Source organism: Simochromis diagramma, unplaced genomic scaffold (genome assembly GCF_900408965.1).
Source record: "Simochromis diagramma unplaced genomic scaffold, fSimDia1.1 OVJJ01000773.1, whole genome shotgun sequence".
NCBI lineage: Eukaryota > Metazoa > Chordata > Actinopteri > Cichliformes > Cichlidae > Simochromis > Simochromis diagramma.
In genome coordinates this window covers 322,912-342,881 of record NW_024386807.1, presented here as the reverse complement: position 1 = coordinate 342,881, position 19,970 = coordinate 322,912, and the positions used below count along the sequence as shown (strand labels likewise).

The following is a 19,970-nucleotide window of genomic DNA, read 5'->3' as shown; positions in this document are numbered from 1 at the left end:
CCATTCATCGATCAGTCCATACCTCCATCCATCATCCGTCCATCCATCAGTCCATCCCTCCATCCATCCATCCATCCATCCATCCATCCATCAATCCGACCCTCCATCCCTCCATCAGTCCATCCCTCCATCCCTCCATCAGTCCATCCCTCCATCAGTCCATCCCTCCATCCATCCATCCATCAGTCCGACCCTCCATCCATCCATCAGTCCATCCATCATTCCATCCCTCCATCCATCCATCAGTCCATCCCTCCATCCATCCGTCCATCAGTCCATCCCTCCATCCGTCCATCCACCCACCCACCCATCCATCAGTCCATCCCTCCATCCATCATCCCTCCATCCATCCATCCATCAGTCCATCCCTCCATCCATCCACCCACCCATCCCTCCATCCATCATCGGTCCATCCATCAGTCCATCCCTCCATCCATCATCGGTCCATCCATCCATCCATCCCTCCACCCACCCATCAGTCCTTCCATCCATCCATCCATCCATCCACCCATCATCGGTCCATCCATCAGTCCATCCCTCCATCCCTCCATCAGTCCATCCATCCCTCCATCAGTCCATCCATCCATCCATCCACCCACCCATCCATCAGCCCTTCCATCCCTCCATCAGTCCATCCATCAATCCATCCCTCCATCCATCATCAGTCCATCCATCCCTCCACCCACCCATCCATCTGTCCATCCATCAGTCCATCCATCCACCCCTTCATCCATCCATCCATCCATCCACCCATCCATCAGTCCATCCCTCCATCCATCCACCCCTCCATCCATCCATCCATCCATCCATCCACCCCTCCATCCATATATGCATCCACCCATCCATCCATCCATCCATCCCTCCAGCCATCATTTCATCCATGAATCCATGCATCCATCCATCAGTCAGATTAAGTCTGGGTTTAATCCGATGAGCAGAAGAGACCCTCCAACAGGATGAGTCATGCACAGAGAGCAGAGAGTCTTCAGTGTCACAGGTGTGACGGCAGGTTTAACACTGTGAAAGCTGTGCTGTATGATCACAGTTTTAAACAATTTCTCTTCTGAGCTGAGAAGTTCACACCAGTGAGACATTAAAGACTCATTACTGCTGCCAGTAGCTCAAACAGGCGTCTCACTGTAATCAGATTACATTGTTTAGTTTGAGTAAATGTTATATTGTTGTGAAAAGGCCTTCGATGTGGCTCGTTTCTCAGCGTGGCCTCAGACTGACAGTTCCAGGGTTCTGTGGGTTAGCAGTTAAAGATGAGTCTGAGGAGTAAACACAAAGACTTCATGTTCATCAGCTTCTGCTGTTGCCTTCTCACTTCTCTTTTTGGGGCTCACGTCTGATTGGCTGAAGATCGGCTACATCAACCTCCAGGCTCCCGTACCTGCTGGAACTCCCAGGCTGGTTTGTCACCGTGTCTGTGAAGTTCTGCTGTGGGTGTTGTCCTCTGCTGCCCCCTGCTGGTCTGATTTCTGCACACCTGCTGCTGATCTGTAGTCCTCTCAGAATAAACATCATCAGTTAGTATATCAAAGTAAAACATGTCTCTGTCCTGAGTGGAAATAAAAGCAGGTTTTAATCTGGCTCACTGAATCTATGCAGAGCAGCATTCTGTTTATGTGGCTTAGAATGAAAATGTATTATTACAAAATAAATTGTGCGTTGAATAAAAACACATTTCCCAGGGGCCTCCTGCAGTCAGACACGTGTTTTTACATAAAAGAGCTCACCTGCTTGCTCAGGTGTGAGTGGGCTGGCTTAGTGTCAGCAGTGTGGGTGTGGGGAGCTGTGAGTGGGACAGCTGAGCCTGAGGTGTGATCTGTATGGCAGCAGGTCACAGGTACACGTGTCAGCAACACACACACATTACTTCCTGTTACAGATGAAGTGAGCTAGCTAACACTGGGGCTGTGTCCCAATTAAGAGACCACATGCTTGAAGTACGCGCACTACTAAAGTCTGTATCAGCAGCAGAATGGAGCTAAAAATAAATGTTTGTTTCAGTTCTATGAAGCTTTGAGTATTTTGGATCAGTAGCTGCTGTGTTTGTTGCATCATATTGCTGTAATTGTTTATATGCTTTATATATTCTGAGGTAAGTTGATCTATAGTGTTACATCATATTCTATAAGGATGTTATGTGTTTGTTTACTTCCTGCCCAGTTTGACCCATTTAGCAGATGTCAGCCTGTTTAAGGCTCTGATATCTATTCTGTGTGACTTAAAGCAGTTATGACATGGTCTGATTTTCTCACCCAATAAAGGAATATTTCATATATCAGTCTACTCTTCATTCTATCAGACACAGTTATCACAGCTCGTACATTTGCTTTTTACACATATATGTAAGCATTGAGCCAAATGTAATAATGCCAACATATTAAACGAACAACATTTGTCTCTTATATATAATACATCTGTATATACACTGTCACAGGTACTTGTCTTTGAGTGAAGATTTAAGGTGATAGGAAATACAGTGGGGCAAAAAAGTATTTAGTCAGCCACCGATTGTGCAAGTTCCCCCACTTAAAATGATGACAGAGGTCAGTAATTTGCACCAGAGGTACACTTCAACTGTGAGAGACAGAATGTGAAAAAAAAAATCCATGAATCCACATGGTAGGATTTGTAAAGAATTTATTCGTAAATCAGGGTGGAAAATAAGTATTTGGTCAATAACAAAAATACAACTCAATACTTTGTAACATAACCTTTGTTGGCAATAACAGAGGTCAAACGTTTACTATAGGTCTTTACCAGGTTTGCACACACAGTAGCTCGTATTTTGGCCCATTCCTCCATGCAGATCTTCTCGAGAGCAGTGATGTTTTGGGGCTGTCGCCGAGCAACATGGACTTTCAACTCCCGCCACAGATTTTCTATGGGGTTGAGGCTAGGCCACTCCAGGACTTTCAAATGCTTCTTACGGAGCCACTCCTTTGTTGCCCGGGCGGTGTGTTTTGGATCATTGTCATGTTGGAAGACCCAGCCTCGTTTCATCTTCAAAGTTCTCACTGATGGAAGGAGGTTTTGGCTCAAAATCTCACGATACATGGCCCCATTCATTCTGTCCTTAACACGGATCAGTCGTCCTGTCCCCTTGGCAGAAAAATAGCCCCATAGCATGATGTTTCCACCCCCATGCTTCACAGTAGGTATGGTGTTCTTGGGATGCAACTCAGTATTCTTCGTCCTCCAAACACGACGAGTTGAGTTTATACCAAAAAGTTCTACTTTGGTTTCATCTGACCACATGACATTCTCCCAATCCTCTGCTGTATCATCCATGTGCTCTCTGGCAAACTTCAGACGGGCCTGGACATGCACTGGCTTCAGCAGCGGAACACGTCTGGCACTGCGGGATTTGATTCCCTGCCGTTGTAGTGTGTTACTGATGGTGACCTTTGTTACTTTGGTCCCAGCTCTCTGCAGGTCATTCACCAGGTCCCCCCGTGTGGTTCTGGGATCTTTGCTCACCGTTCTCATGATCATTTTGACCCCACGGGATGAGATCTTGCGTGGAGCCCCAGATCGAGGGAGATTATCAGTGGTCTTGTATGTCTTCCATTTTCTGATGATTGCTCCCACAGTTGATTTTTTCACACCAAGCTGCTTGCCTATTGTAGATTCACTCTTCCCAGTCTGGTGCAGGTCTACAATACTTTTCCTGGTGTCCTTCGAAAGCTCTTTGGTCTTGGCCATGGCGGAGTTTGGAGTCTGACTGTTTGAGGCTGTGGACAGGTGTCTTTTATACAGATGATGAGTTCAAACAGGTGCCATTCATACAGGTAACGAGTGGGGGACAGAAAAGCTTCTTACAGAAGACGTTACAGGTCTGTGAGAGCCAGAGATTTTCCTTGTTTGAGGTGACCAAATACTTATTTTCCACCCTGATTTACGAATAAATTCTTTACAAATCCTACCATGTGAATTCATGGATTTTTTTTTCACATTCTGTCTCTCACAGTTGAAGTGTACCTCTGGTGCAAATTACTGACCTCTGTCATCATTTTAAGTGGGGGAACTTGCACAATCGGTGGCTGACTAAATACTTTTTTGCCCCACTGTATAAATAAATGCAACTTGAATCTTTGACCCAGAGTTCAAGCTCACTGCTGTAATATATCCTGTAATAGATAGATAACATAATAATCTGACAATACTATAATATTGGCCATATTATATTTACATTACCACAGTGAGATGACTTTAGTCTCATGAACAACATTAGCTAATTCTTACAAGATGGCGCGGCCACGTCCAGACGCCTTCCTGACCGCTCCGCTCCGACTATCTACTTTTCTTGTTTTTTACCTATTTTTTGCTCTGGTTTTCATCCCAAAAGCCTCTAGTCTTATAGTTTACAACAGTGGATCACTTGTAAACATCGGTGCCAAGGTTGCACATCTAATCTTGGACACTTTTAAACCCGACCCTTCCTGGCCGCCAGAGATTCTACGCGGCGCGGAGAACAACAAAGGACGGGCCGCTCATCCGAGGCGCAGAACAAAGAAGCACCGGGGGAAACGAGCTGGTATTAGGAACAGACTGAGACAGCAGGCGCATCGCGCACCACTGCCCAGTATCCTACTGGCCAATGTACAATCCATGGAGAACAAGCTCGATGACCTAAGAGCAAGGGTCACCTTCCAACGTGACATGAGGGACTGCAACATTCTGTGCTTCACGGAGACATGGCTGACCCCCACCGTGCCGGACCAGGCCATAACTCCGTCGGATTCATTCTTTGTGCTCCGCGCGGACAGAACGGCAGAGTCGAACAAAACCAAAAGTGGAGGAGTGTGTTTCATGGTAAACAGAAAGTGGTGTGATGCCAGGAGCATTTCTACTCTCTCCAGCGGCTGCTCGCCACATCTGGAGTTCCTGAGCATTAAGTGCCGCCCTTTCTATCTGCCCCGTGAGTTCACCTCGGTCATCGCCACGGCGGTCTACATCCCACCCCAAGCGGACACAGGTATGGCTTTGTCCGAATTACATGATGTGCTGAGCTCGCTTCAAAACAAGGACCTGGGCGCAGCCCTCATTGTAGCAGGAGACTTTAACAAAGCGAACCTCAGACAAGTCATGCCAAACTTTTACCAGCATGTCTCGTGTCCAACGAGGGGGGATCGAATTTTGGATCACTGCTACACGCCATACAAGCAGGGCTACAAAGCTGTCTCACACCCGGCTTTTGGGAAGTCTGACCACAACGCCATCTTCCTCATTCCCCAGTATAAACAAAGCATGCGGAGGGAAGACGTAACCACGAGGGAGGTGAAACGGTGATCTGCCCAATCAGAAGCTACGCTACAGGACGCACTCAACGACGTCGACTGGGACATGTTCAGAGCATGCGCAGTCGACATCAATGAGTTTACGGAAGTAGCAGTATGCTTCGTCAATATGCTAGCGGAGGAGATTATCCCCACTGCGAGAGTCACCACATTCCCAAACCAGAAACCGTGGATGCATCCACGGTTTCTGTCCATGGACAGATCGATCCGCACTGCAGTAAACGCCAGGACCGCCTCCTACAACGCGGGTCTCGCCACTGGCGATATGAGCGCCTATAAAGCAGCCTCATACGGCGTGCGGCGTGCGGTGAGAGATGCCAAACACCGGTACCGGGAACGTGTAGAGTCCCGCTTCCACCAGGGCGACACACGGAGTATGTGGCACGGACTACGCACCATTACGGACTACAAAGCCAGGGACACTGCGCCGATCAACGCCGACTCTGCATTCACCAACGAGCTGAATCAGTTCTACGCCCGTTTCGAGGTTAGCCAGGCGGCTAATGCTATCTACCGCCTGACTACCGAGGACAGTGACGTCATCAGCGAGAGACCGGTGACCAGCATCGCGGAGCATGACGTCCGAGCGGCATTGAGGAGAGTGAACACAAGGAAAGCACCGGCCGTCTGCTGCGCTGCTGTGCTGACCAGCTAGCAGGTGTGTTCACTTACATCTTCAACGAGTCCCTGGCGAAGTCTGTGGTCCCCACATGCTTCAAAAGATCCACCATCATCCCTGTGCCCAAGAACAGCAAACCCTCATCCCTGAACGATTACCGGCCAGTTGCACTGACCTTGGTAGTAATGAAGGTGTTTGAGAGGCTGCTGAAAAACATCATCTCCTCCTCCATCCCAGACACCACAGATCTGCTGCAGTTCGCCTACAGATCCAACAGATCCACAGAGGATGCCATCGCCCACGTCCTACACACCACTCTCAGCCACGTGGACAAGAAACAGGGTAACTATGTGCGAATGCTGTTTGTTGATTACAGTTCAGCGTTTAACACAATAGTGCCCTGCAGACTGTTCACAAAGCTGAGGGATCTGGGACTTAACAGCTGTCTATGTGCGTGGGTGTTGGACTTCCTCACTGGCAGAACTCAGGTGGTGAGGGTGGGCAGGTGCTTCTCCAACAGCATCACCATCAACACAGGAGCACCTCAGGGATGTGTCCTCTCGCCACTGCTCTACTCCCTCTACACTTCAGACTGTGTGGCCACCCATGGCTCCAACACCATTGTGAAGTTTGCTGACGACACAGTGGTGTTGGGTGCCATCTCCAACAACGATGAGGCGGCCTACATGGATGAAGTGAAGAATCTGGCATCATGGTGCCAGGACAACCACCTCCAGCTGAACGTCGACAAGACCAAGGAGCTGGTGGTGGACTTCAGAAGGGGTCAGCACAGAGACTACAAGCCCATTATCATCAATGGTGTTCCAGTGGAGAGGGTGCAGTCCTTCAAGTATCTTGGTGTTCACATCTCCTCAGACCTGACATGGGCTGCCCACATTCAGGTCCAGACCAAAAAGGCTAGGCAGCGCCTGTATCACCTACGACAACTGAGGAAGTTCAGGGTCTCTCCAAAGATCCTCAGGATTTTCTATACAGGCGCTGTGGAGAGCATCCTCACACAGAACATGACATCGTGGTTTGGGAACAGCTGTGTGAAGGACCAAAAAGCTCTCCAGAGAGTGATCCGTACAGCAGAACGCTGCTGCAGGATTGCTCTCCCCCCGCTTCAGGACACCTACACCAGGAGATGCCGGACTAGAGCAGCGCAGATACTGAAGGACCCGTCCCATCCTGGCAACAAACTGTTCCAACTTCTGCAATCTGGTAGAAGGTTCCGCATCTTCCGGGCAAGGACAGAGAGACTCAAGAGGAGCTTCTATCCCCAAGCCATCCGGGCCCTAAACACACACACCCGCCCTCTCACATCATCTATAATTGACTGAGACAGGACTCTTCCAGACACTAAACCAAGGAACAATGTACATTTCAATTCCTTTAATTTTAAATATGTTTATATTGTCTATCCTGTAAAATAGTCAGATGTCTATTCATATTAATGTACAGAATTCACCTGCTTGCTGCTACTACTGCACATTCACCCAGTGTATATACTATATAATGTTCTTCCTCTACCCCCCCCCACAATTTTTGCACATGTCGAGGAGCGTGTCAGGCTACATTTCACTGTGTGTTATACTTGTATAACTATGCATGTGACAAATAAAGAACCTTGAACCTTAAATGACTGTTCAGTACAGAAATGAAGCCCAACAATCATGTTTTACAGTCCTGTGGTCTCAGCCTCAGATACTCAACTAATCAAAGTGATGTCATGACAAAAATGACCAACAAAACATTTTTCTCCTTCATTTCTGTCACACAAAGCTGTATGAAACGTTTCTCGTGGTTAGTATCATGGTTGCTAGGCAACCTGAACAGCGCGACGAAGGCTAGACCGTCCCATTTCACAGGCCTCTCACTTCCGCACTTCTCGTACTTTAAATCATGCTTTTTATTTGTTCTTGTTTCTAATGTCTCTGTAAAGCACTTTGAATCACCTTGTTGTTGAATTGTGCTATACAAATAAACTTGCCTTGCCTTGCCTTATAGTACTTATAGTGCGCGTACTTCAAGCGTGCGGTCTCTTAATTGGGACACAGTCCACGGGTGCTTTCATGTGGACGCTCAGCATCAGTCAGGAGCACCTGGACGAAACCAAATCAAGGACAGGGGTGGGTGAGCTAAACGAAGCTCATGCTAGCACATTTATAAGGAACCTATAAATATTTCTAATGTTTCTAATCATCTTTCAAACTTTGTTTCATGAGTTTGTCAGCAAAGCAGCTGTGCCGCCGGATCATCAAAGCCCGGCTTTGTGTTCAAGCTGAACCCTCAGGTCAGAGGTCAGCTGGGCATCAGCCTTCTCTGTGAACTTCCTGCTCCAAGATCTGAGCGCGCTCACATCAAGGGGATCGACTGAGCTCCGCCTCCCCCAGTCACAGCCGTTATCAGAGGAACGTGTGTGTGATGGCTGCACTCACAGCCACACAGGGGTAATATCACCATATTAGTGCTGAGGCTTATACATAACGTTGCATTCACATCTGTCTTTCTTTAAATATAGGAATTAATTTACAGGACAATGAAGAACTGGTTTTGGTTTAGAGTTCATTCACGTATCCACATAACACTGCATTCTAAAATAAGTGCGCACATTTCAGTTTACACTGTTATGTATGATTAATCTTTGTTTTCTGAGTTACCTTAGTTGCAGCTGCTCCAGTCCCTTGATTGAGGAGCCAAGAGGTGGAAAAGGGGCGGAGCAAGCCTTGATGGAAAACTGCAGATTGGCTCATTCCATAACTCGGGACCATGGGGGGGATCGGAGTTCATGATGTTAGTTTCAGTTGGGTTTTGTGTGTTTTACCCCTTTTTGTGGGCTGATTAGCTGATTATTATTTATGGGCCCAACATTTTGAATCTTTTTGCAGGATTGAACTATGATGTTTTGGGGTTTAATAAAAAATCTCTTGTTTTTGGACTTTCACCTGTGGCTAAGTTTCCTTCGCTGCTCGGTCCATCACAATGTCACACAGATAAAATAAGGCGGTGATCATCACAGCGCTCTGTAACCTGTGCTTAGTTACCATGGTGACTTAGCAGGTAACCTCACACCTCTGGTCAGGCCAGCTTCATCTATCATCGGTCAGGGTCAGAGGTCACAGGGAGTTATCGACTCCATTGGTCAATCCAGGATTTATTAATGTAGCTACAAGTGATTCTTAATCAGTTGGATTAAGAATCAGCGCCAAAAAAACCAAGGTACTCCGAGTTGGCTATGCACGTGCCCGCATTCCTGTCATGATCAACCAACAACGTGCTGAAGAGGTGGAGAATTTTACATATCTTGGCAGCATCATCTCGAATGACGGGGTCTCTGATCGGGATGTCGACGCCAGAGTAGGGAAGGCAGTTGGTGTCCTGCGACGTCTCCAACCTATTTGGGACTCGACCTCCCTGAATGTAAGGGTCAAGATCAGACTACTGAACTCTATAGTCTTCCCTACTGCACTTTACGCTAGTGAAACCTGGCGCTCAACAAGTGCAATTATTCAACACCTGAACGTGCTTCAACAACGTGGCTTGCGGCGAATCCTGAGAATTTCCTACCGGGACCGAATAACAAATGAGGAGGTCCTACGAAGAGCAGGCACCCGCCCATTAGCCGATGTTGTTGCAGAAAGGCGCTTTCGCTTTGCGGGACATATTTTACGCCTACCCCCTCATCGCCCAGCTAAGATTGCCATGACATGGCGTCCACGCACTGGCAAGCGTAAGCAAGGCCGACCAAAGACCACATGGCGTCGAACATTTATGGACGATCTGAGAACTGTCGACATTGCCTGGGACGAAGCTGAAGCAGTCGCTGCTGACCGACATCGATGGAGATCACTAGCTGCCTGATGCGCCGCTCGGCGTAGGAGGAACTAAGTCTAAGTCTAAGCTACAAGTGAGTCGGCAGGAGGGCTGCAGGCAGCATCGGACCAATCAGGAACACGGACAGGATGACATCAGATCAGGATGAAGTAGGCAGCACAGCCGAGAGCTCGTCACAGCCTGGTCCACCTCATCGTGAGACCAGCTCCGCTTTCCACCGCAGCCCTGAGAGCGAGCACGCGTCCGCCCAGGATCGTGTCCTACTATTACAGGTAATACCACATGGAACCACACATATACTTTAAAATCCTGCTGCAGCCAACAGGAACACGGCTGGAGTAAAGTTCCTCTGAACTGACCATCAAACACAAGCGCTCTGGCTGTCTGACCTCTGAGGCTTCAGGGAATTATATCATTTTCCAGAGATCTGATTGGTTAGTTGGAGGTGATCTTTAATGCCATTTTTGGATTACATGTGACAGTAAACACAGTCCTAACAAACCTCAGCTGTCCTGTGGACTCTGAAGATGTTTGACCTTTCCACTGACAGGGTGGTGACATACCTGGGGCCAGGTGGGACCCGGGTAACGTGGGACCACCAGCGTTTAGAACTGAAGAAGCCTTTCAGAGGACGGGTTAAATATCTTCAAGCACCTACCTCAGGTAGTCTCACCATGACCCAGGTGACCGAGGACCTCCACGGGTGGGTGACTGAGCTCAGTCCTAAACTTAGAAACTAATGACACTTTTATACCCGATGTCGGTGGTTCTGGATCAGGAAACAGTCAGTCATTGAGCATTAAAGAGGCGGACACAAATCGAGGACAGAAACCAGATTTATTCTCACATCAGACAGAAACAGGATCCACCTGATCAGGACCCGACACTCATCCTGAAACCAGGTTTCACTGGGCTGGACTCGAGCCCAGAAAGATGCCAGAGAAACAAAACCATGGCAGGGTGCTACAGTGGGGGGAGGAGCTTCAGCAGCAGAATCAGGGGCGACTTTGTTTACGGTCCAAAGTTCCCAATACAGTCCAGGAAGATTAAGTTCAAAATCCCAAGATACCAAGATTACCAGGCTTAGCCGCTGGGAGTGGCCAAAGTCCAGAGTGTTTTAAGTACATGATGGTGAGAATTAAAGCAGCAAATCCTGGTGAAAGCGCCAGAGTTTGTCAAGAGAGGAGTCCTGGACAGTTAGGACTCAGAGACGGGGTCCTGGACTGGTTCTACGGGGTCCTGGACTGGTTCTGCTGAGTCTGGTTCTTCCTCCTTCTGGACTAGTTGTAAAGACTGCTGGAGTTCTCCAGGTTCCTTGACCGGTTCTCGGACAGGTTCTGCGGAGTCCTCGACCGGCCCTCTCACTTTCTGAAGTGGTTCTAGCAGTTCTGGACTCAGATTTCGGGTTTCAGCAATGAGTCGTTTGACACCAACCATCCATTGGCTAACCTCAGTCACATGGTCAACCATAAGAGAGCGATGGATGTCATCAGCCGCGTCCCAGCGACCCTTCTGTAACTCTGAGAGACAAACAGACGAGTGGTCACACAGGTGTGCGATCACACAGGTGTGCGATCACACAGGTGTGCAGTGAGACACCTTACCTGCAGACAGGGTGTCCATGCGCCTCCTGACAGGCAGGCTCAGTCTACCCGACCTCCAGCTGTCCTCCATCAGGTGAAGGCGCTTTGCCACTTCATTACACACCTGAGCCTGCACACAGGTCAAAGGTCGCTCTGAGTTAAACACATTTTTGTGTTAACAGAAAAGGAAATGACTCGTTGGCCTCTCGGTGGCCCAACCTGGTACTGCAGGTGAGACTGTGATGCTCAGAGGTGATTTGAAATATCTGGTTATTTCTCTGATGAAGATAATGGCTGTGTCCCAACTCAGCGTCTGCAGCCTTAAAGGCCGCATTTTAAGGACGATTACGTCACAGCGACGAAGGCTGTCCCAATTCAAAGGCTGCTCGAAATGCAGCCTCAAACACGTCCTTCATTTCCCTGAATTTCAAGGATGTGGCGGTGTAGACAGAACAATATTTGTCTCTTATATATAAAACATCTGTATATAGACTGTCACAGGTACTTGTCTTTGAGTGAAGATTTAAGGTGACAGGACAAATAAATAAATGCAACTTGAATCTTTGACCCAGAGTTCAAGCTCACTGCTGTAATATATCCTGTAATAGATAGATAACATAATAATCTGACAATACTATAATATTGGCCATATTATATTTACATTACCACAGTGAGATGACTTTAGTCTCATGAACAACATCAGCTAATTGTTAATTACTAGCTAATCTTAAACGACTGTTCAGCACAGGAATCATGTTTGACAGTCGTGTGGTCTCAGCCTCATTAAACCACACAAAGCTCGTGTAGAAACAAACGAACAAAACACGTTCTCCTTCATCTCTGTCAAACAAAGCTGTGTGAAACGTTTCCAGTTAGTATCATGGTTGCTAGGCAACCTGGGCAGCGCGACGGAGGCTAGACCGTCCTGTTTCACAAGCCTCGCACTTCCGGCCTTAGCGGTCTTTGAGTGGGCAGCCCTTGAGGACCGTTAAGGCTGCAGACCCTGAATTGGGACACAGCCAAAGTTTCAGCTCAGGGTCAAAGGTCACTTTGTGCTACAGTAACATTCACTGCAACGTGGTGGCGCCCCCTGCTGATGTAATATATAGAGATTGACAGACCACGTGACTTTCGCGCATTGCATGCCGGGTACTCGTGGCAAAACAATCAAAGCAATGCATCAAACGCAAGCATTTGCAGCACCGCAAAACGTTCATTCTCCGGTTCCAAAACCTTCTTGCGTTTTCTTTGCCCCCAAAAAAGTTCTGTACAAAACGAAGGAGAACACTGTCGGTCCGTACAAAGACAGACTTGATGAAAAGTCAAAGAAAAGATACGAGGAAAAAAAATCAAAGGAGTGAAAGGGTCAGACCCTTACGAGCACACAGAGGGTCAAAAGACGTCAGCGTGCTGCCCAACTTTCACCACGCTCATATTTATAATCATACGGTTCTTGGAGTGAGTGCATACACTCATGAAGTTTAGTAACTTCAGGTCACTGCAACAAGCCCAGGTACAGTTTACCGACGGATGGGTACAGGACCTTGAAATGCACCGAACGAAGGTAAGTTTACCAGTCTCACAAATCGTCTTCATAAATACACATTCGTTAACCGTTTATTAATAGGACCTTTAAGCTCAACGGTAATTAATTAGTAGTGGAAATAATTTCTGGTTCGTTATAGAAATGTAGCAGTGACAATAATATTGTATGCTGTAATCGTACTGGACAATTAGTGATACAAAACAACTGTTTTACCCTGTGAATAAAAGTATATGTTTTCGTCAATGTACCATAATAACAGAAGCGAAACGCAATATTGTGTCAGGACTAGGGCTGGGCCATATTATACCGTTCACGGTAATACCGGTATAATGTTAGGCAACGATAGGAAAATGAATTATCGCGATAGAATATGAGTAAAATGCGCATGCGCAGTGCCTTTGTTTTCATACGCACATGGCCGATTGTTGAGCGAAACAGATGAACCAGAATTGGTTTGTAAAAATGGTGCAACTTCAGTGATGTGGAACTGGTTTGGTGTTTGTCCGTCAGATACACAACAAAGCACATTTTTTTGCAGAACATGCAAGCGGCCGTCGTTATTGTCGTATTTGTCGGACTAAGATGCTCCTAAATCTGGGTCCTAAACTCCGTATACTTCAGGTCAAACGAACACTGCAGCATCACTGAGAGTTAAAAACTGTCTCAATTCTTTCATCTTTAATAAAACGATCAGCATTGCTGCTTAACCAGGTGAAACTATGAAGTTTAACTTCCAGGCATCCATGAAAACAAAAGTTATTACATTTAACGGAGTTAGAAGTTAGCAGGAAGCTAGCGGAAGTTAGCTCGCTAGTTTCGCTAGTTACCTCAGCATGATATAGCATGTTCTGACTGAGATTTCTGGAAAAATTCAAACGTACAGCTCTGCTATCACTTCCAACATAAATGAAGACAGGAAACTAAACAGCAGTGACGTTTGTAGGGTTACTGAAGTTGGGCTAGCTGGTATATAATGATGTGCTACGTGATCGCTAGCGACACAGCTATGTTAGCATAACATAAACAGTGAAGCTGGAGGAGGAACACTAACACTTTTCCACTTATAAAAGTTAACGTTAAAGTTCCTGATAGTTAGAGACAAATGCAATCGCATGGCAGGGTGCTGTAAATGGACCAAACTTCAGTCAGGAGAACAACTGAGATAATCCATCCACAATACGAGGTTAGTCATTCATATACTGCAGCAACATGGGAATAGAGCAGAATTCATTCATTAATGAATCAATGGTACAGAAGTGGAGGAAGCAAGAAGAATGAGTTTAATAAAGTTTGATTTATCTGACTGCTTTGTTTCGCTTAATGTGCCTTATAATCCTGTGCACCTTATGGTCCGAAAAATACGTACTGCACACTGCAGTTTAATGTTGCAAAGCAGCTCTTTTTAACTTCAGTGGATATTATACATGGTTATGCTCAGGATATGTCAGCCCATTTCTACTGGAAATACCTTTTGGTTAAACTTTCAGCAAGGAATTTGCATTTGCACTGTTACATTTTTATAAAGCTTTAATGTACATAAAAACCAGCTTCTTGTTTAAGTGAAAATAAATGGAAGGTTGTCTTTTTGCGCTAGTAATGTTGTGGAGTTGTATTTTGTCTTGCATCAATTATATCGTCGGTTATATCGTTATCGCAAATTTTCAAATATATATCGTGATAAATATTTTTGGCCATATCGCCCTGCTCTAGTCAGGACAATTCACTATTTATGCACAATAAACAAAGGAGCGACAATTTCTGTTCAGCGCCAGACTTGCTTGTAACCTATATCACCAGTTATGTTATGAATGACGTATTAACTACCAGTGATTCCTGAGATTAGGGACAAAACAGGTTTTAATTTTCTAAAATATATTTTTTGATTTTTCAAAAACATATTTACATATAATTGTTTGAAGACAAAATCATAGTTTTGTTGTATAAACATTGCCTTGGTTTGTCTTTTAGGCAGCTGGGTAACACTTGTATGCATATTTTTAACTACAAAATTGGGTTTTATCTGCCCGACATGTTTTGTCCCTTCTCTCAAGAATCACTGCTACAACAGCAGACTGAGCTGTGTGGGAATGCTTGGAGCAGACTAACCTGTGAGAGTTCTGGGACGTTATATTTGGTCTTCGAATGGCTGCAATCCAGACCATCCGTGGCTCTTTGTTACCTCGGAAACATGGCTCGAACAATTTCTCTTCAACGACGTAATCCGATAACAACGATCTCTTTACCGTCGGCAGTTAATAACACAACAGCTTCCTGCCATTTTTGTGTTTCTTTTTATCGCTGTGTGACTGTTTTCATGTGAAAGCCTGCGTGCGCTAGTACCGCTTGCCACGAGTTCCCAGAATCCTTTGCGGTTTTACCCCTGAATGACGTCATATTTTGAACTCACTTTCACAGCGCGTCTGCAGGCAGTGAGCGCTCCGTTCAGCACCGACATCACGCCCTCAACTTCAGGCTCACTCTCTGATTGGCTGATCGCAGCCTCTCTCTTAGTCCTCATTTGCCCCAGATGAGGAGGAGGGGGCGTGGCCACAGCACCAGGTGGAGGTCCAGCTGGGAGAAACCAAACAATAAATGTCTCAGCTGTCAGGTGTAAACTCACCACATCTCATTAGAAACCTTTCTTACCTGGGTTGAGTAGAGGCGGAGCTACAGCACAGGGAGGTGGTGCGAGAGGGTTGGAGGAGGGAGGGGCTGCAGGTGGGGCTCCTGCACCTATAGGTGAAGGTCATTATTAAGTATCTGGTTGTAGTTCTTAGCAGCAGGTGAATCAGCTGACTGTTTGTTTTATTGCTTTAATTAATTTATTATCAACAACAACATAAAATTATGGACAAAATGAAATACTGATTCACTCCATAAAATGTAAAACATAAATTATAAAATACAAAAACCAACTATTTACAATTCTACTATTAACTACTTAACAACACAAAACACTGCAGACCACAACACAACACAATATAAATGAAAATATGCAAAACAAAGCGCAGACGCACGTTCTCCGTCATGCAGGCAGGATTGTTTGGAAGTGCATTCACAGGATTCAGTGAACAAACTTTCTGAATCCTTAAACATCAGCAACTGAAAATAGTTGGAAATCAAGTGCGGTCATGTCTGCAGGTCTTTATCAGCTGAGTCGTGTCTTGCTGGGTCAGACTTCTGCAAACGCTCTCAGAGCTCTGGTTCAGGGTTGTGGTGGTGCACTGCACGATGCTGCAGCAGCTGCAGTAGCTGCAGCAGACACACTGGCACCTTCATTAATATCACACTCAGCTGACTGTGTTTGATCTCCCCCTGCACTGATGGGTGGACAGTTGTCAGGATCCTGTGCAGGTTGTTTGTGCAGCTCTGTGCGACAGTGTCTTCTTGCAGACTCACACTCTGCCTTTGTGTTGTCAGTAAAGCTGAAATGGGTCCAGATGTTGCTTCTTTTCTACCTTTCCAATGTCACCATGTTGTCTGTTGTTGCCCCCGGCTCTCTCTCTCCCTCCCGCTCTGTTCCTGTGCTACTGTGAGTGTAACTGCCGCCCCTCCCCCCTCTGCTCACCATAAGCACAAGGCTCACGTGCAGCGTGAAGCGAAAAAAAGTGCGAGGAAAAAAAAAAAGAAACACGGCTCCCAATAAGAACCGTTTCATTATCGAGCGACACATCACTACTGTTCGTACCTGAGGTCAGCGCTGGAGGCGGTCTCTTGTTGAGGAGGTTCCTCTGTGGTCCGTGGGCCATCTGAAGGCCATAGGAGAACTGAGGGGGGTCGTTCCAGCCCCGCTCCTGGTTACCTGCTCAAAGAGTTGGGAGTTTTAAACCAGCTCTAAACTTTCCTCAGTAAGAGCTGCACGCAGTCACGTCTGCTCCACTGCTCCCCGTACAAATGCTTCCTGAAACACCTGAAGGGCCGAGCTCACAGAATTTTGGTAAATGGCCTGTATTTATATAGCGCTTTACTAGTCCCTAAGGACCCCAAAGCGCTTTACACATCCAGTCATCCACACATTCACACACACATTCACACACTGGTGATGGCAAGCTACATTGTAGCCACAGCCACCCTGGGGCGCACTGACAGAGGCGAGGCTGCCGGACACTGGCGCCACCGGGCCCTCTGACCACCACCAGTAGGCAACGGGTGAAGTGTCTTGCCCAAGGACACAACGACCGAGACTGTCGGAGCCGAGGCTCGAACCGGCAACCTTCCGATTACAAGGCGAACTCCCAACTCTTGAGCCACGATCGCCCCCACGATTTTCTACTTAATGGAATTAAAAATGGAGTCTGAACAACAGCGAAGAGCGTTTCTATTTTTGAGAACACTACTGACGGCAGGGACCTGACAGTCTGCAGAATTCAGATAAAGACGTGGTCCTTCCACCTGGGACGTTTCAGGTAAAGGTGAGATGGTGTGAGGTTCAGGGACAACACAAACTCACATCACGCAGGAGGTGGTTTATGGAGATTCGTTACTGTGACTCAGATGTGACTGATTATTGATCCCCTCACTGGTCACATGATCCATCCTCTAATTTAAAGCACACTGGGATCAATACCCCAGTTTGCCCTGTGACAGATGGCTGAAGCTGTTCATGTGATCAATGACCCTCATCGGTCAGACAGAAACACACCATCTGATGCCTCGTAATCAATAACTGATCAATGAAAGCAGCTCTGGAATCTAAAAACAGCAACACTAACCTTGTCCGGTCAGGTCGTTTATCGAGCCGTCACTGATCACGTGATTTCCGCTATAACCTGATCAGGACTTTCAGTTTGTGGAAACATCAAATGAAACTCCTGTTTGCACCTGGATGATGATCATCTGGTGCATGACTCGTGAGCCGAACCTAAATACACTCAGGATTAAGAAACACTAACATTTACAGGTGTCAGGTGTGTGCTAGCTGGCTGAAGCTTCCGCGAAATGTAAAACTAACAGGTTTTTCAATGAGGTTCGTCTCGTCTTTCTTTCCACGCGCGGTGTCTCTGATGTTAGATAAACACAGACTCCCTTCGGAGTCAGCTGACCACGTGACTGCAGTCCGGTACTACCTGGCTCTCAGGTGATTCTGTTCCAGCTGAGCAGGCGGACTCATTTACGTGTCCAGCCAGTCCAACCAAACTCCGGTTCATCATTCTGAACACGAAGACTCCACTCATAGAGAAATCAGCTACAAACGGCATGTTTAAATCAGACATAAATTCAAATGTAACCTTACACGTACTCATACAAGTCGCAACAGCCCGTTACCGTTAAATAAAACACTAAACCGCCATTTCTATTTTATGGATTGTTTGCTGGCCGAATGTCGAATAACAACCCAATAACTGGTACCTGACACAGATTGTGTTTACACACTATTTACTTACTGCCTGTAGTCCTAAAAACTTTAAATTCACAGATTTGTGAATGAAGTTCGTCACTGTGTTCTGTTAATAGGCGATGAGAGGAGAGGAGAGCAGATCGTTACCGGGCACGACGCCGTTCATTAACATTAATGTCCTTCTTCATGGAGGCAGAGCCGCTCTGTGCCGGGAGGAGGAAACTCACCGGGTTTAACGTACATGTCCTCCATGTTGGAGTCCAGAGAGCAGCGGCGGGAAGCTGGGCTAAGCTAACCGGGAGGCTAAACAGGGACCGAAGCTTCGGGGCAACTTTGGTCCAAATTAAACTTAAAGTAAACCGACACAGAGTCCTGCTGTGGACGAGACACGTCGGGCCCGGGTCAAACTACACGGGGAACGGTTTCCGGTCCAGCTTCAAAATAAAAGTTTCTTGAAACGTTTATTTATTTTATATTTTTCTAATATCACTCTGAATAAATATTATAGCATTTACACAGACCAATATTAGAAAGGATATGCATTTTTATATGTATTTTTTCTTGTTCAAGGAGAGATAGATGTGCAAAAGCAGAGAAAACTCTTCTGTCACCACTGAATTATTGGAATAAAATAAATTGCTGCATATAAAATAATAACCTATGATAAAATAATAAAAATATAACATTTAACAATAATATTATACAATAACTGAGTTACTTAAGTGAGTAAATATACATGTTTTCTGATTATGACAAGCAAACAAAGAAACAATATGACTTTTTAGAGTTAATAATTTATAAATGTTAGTAAAAGCCCAGAAACTAGAAAATAAAATAAACGATTATAGTTTTGCGTTTAAACATGTTCTTACGTTTAATGTTAAGGCTTTTACTTTGAAAAGGAAATGGTTATGTATCTTGAAATGTCTCGAGCTTCACGAACTCCCAGCATTACAAACATTTCCGGGACACGTGGCCGCTGTGTCACAGATATGATGACGTAGTGAGACACGCAGTGAGCCTGAAATAAAGAGAGAGCGAGACTGTAAACAAACTAATGAACCTGGATGCAGTCATTAGTTGATCTCTGGAGTATTTTATTGTGAAAGTCAAACTAATAACCGTGTAGCGTGCTCCCGTTAGTGAAGTGAAAAGTGAAACTTTGATCCAGGAAATAGAGGTTCAACTCCACAAGACCATTTTTAAACTTTCTCACCTGAAGTTCCTCATCAGTTACAGTCTCTGTACTCGACCCCACCAACCTGTCACATCTGTGTCACACCTCTTAGAGCCACTGATAATTAATCATTTATAAGCTTTCATTTCTCAGCAAATGATTTGAAAACAAACAAAATGAATTGCCTGTCACCATATCTAACGGTCAAAGTAATCACACTCCAGTCAGGGGTCCCTCAGGGTTCTGTCCTCGGTCCACTGCTCTTTAGCCTCTACATGCTCCCACTTGGTACAATCATAACGAACCACAACATCTCCTGCTGTTCCGTGCAGATGATCTTATGATCTGACCTCTGTCAGCTGCACTGATGACATTAACTGCTGGATGTCTAAAACCAGGCAGAGATACTTGTTCATATTTATCATCCCTGTCTCTGAAGCAGGCCATGCCATCCTAATACAACCTTGGTCCGCGTAGTCGGCAATAAGTCAGACTGGTTTCCAGTGGGTGTTGCACTCAGCCAGGGCTGCCCTCTGTCATCGATTCTCTTCATAACTTTTA

General features: G+C 46.1%; 1 protein-coding gene across 3 annotated transcripts; it reads right to left on the bottom strand.

Moving 5' to 3' along the window:
* Positions 1 to 10,583: 10,583 nt before the first annotated feature.
* sra1 (steroid receptor RNA activator 1) lies at positions 10,584 to 18,639 on the bottom strand. 3 transcript variants are annotated; one of them, XM_040027088.1, is made up of 6 exons: positions 18,460 to 18,639; positions 16,583 to 16,696; positions 15,541 to 15,627; positions 15,302 to 15,465; positions 11,370 to 11,478; positions 10,584 to 11,285 (listed from the first exon to the last, which is right to left on the bottom strand). In XM_040027088.1, the coding sequence occupies exons 1-6, from the start codon at positions 18,482 to 18,484 to the stop codon at positions 10,963 to 10,965; spliced, it is 822 nt and encodes a 273-aa protein (XP_039883022.1). In that variant the 5' UTR covers positions 18,485 to 18,639; the 3' UTR covers positions 10,584 to 10,962. The 3 variants fall into 3 exon arrangements, with proteins under 3 accessions (XP_039883022.1, XP_039883023.1, XP_039883024.1); XM_040027089.1 differs by having other exon boundaries at positions 18,380 to 18,474; XM_040027090.1 differs by lacking the exon at positions 16,583 to 16,696.
* Positions 18,640 to 19,970: the final 1,331 nt, after the last annotated feature.

What these genes read in the sequence shown, in the direction of transcription:
- sra1 (XM_040027088.1), bottom strand. Translation starts at nt 18,484, where the DNA reads ATGGAGGACATGTACGTTAAACCCG. An exon ending in CCTGCAGACGCGCTGTGAAA is followed by an intron (nt 11,479 to 15,301) that starts GTGAGTTCAAAA and finishes ACCTGTGTGCAG; the next exon opens with GCTCAGGTGTGTAATGAAGT. An exon ending in CATGGACACCCTGTCTGCAG is followed by an intron (nt 11,286 to 11,369) that starts GTAAGGTGTCTC and finishes TTTGTCTCTCAG; the next exon opens with AGTTACAGAAGGGTCGCTGG.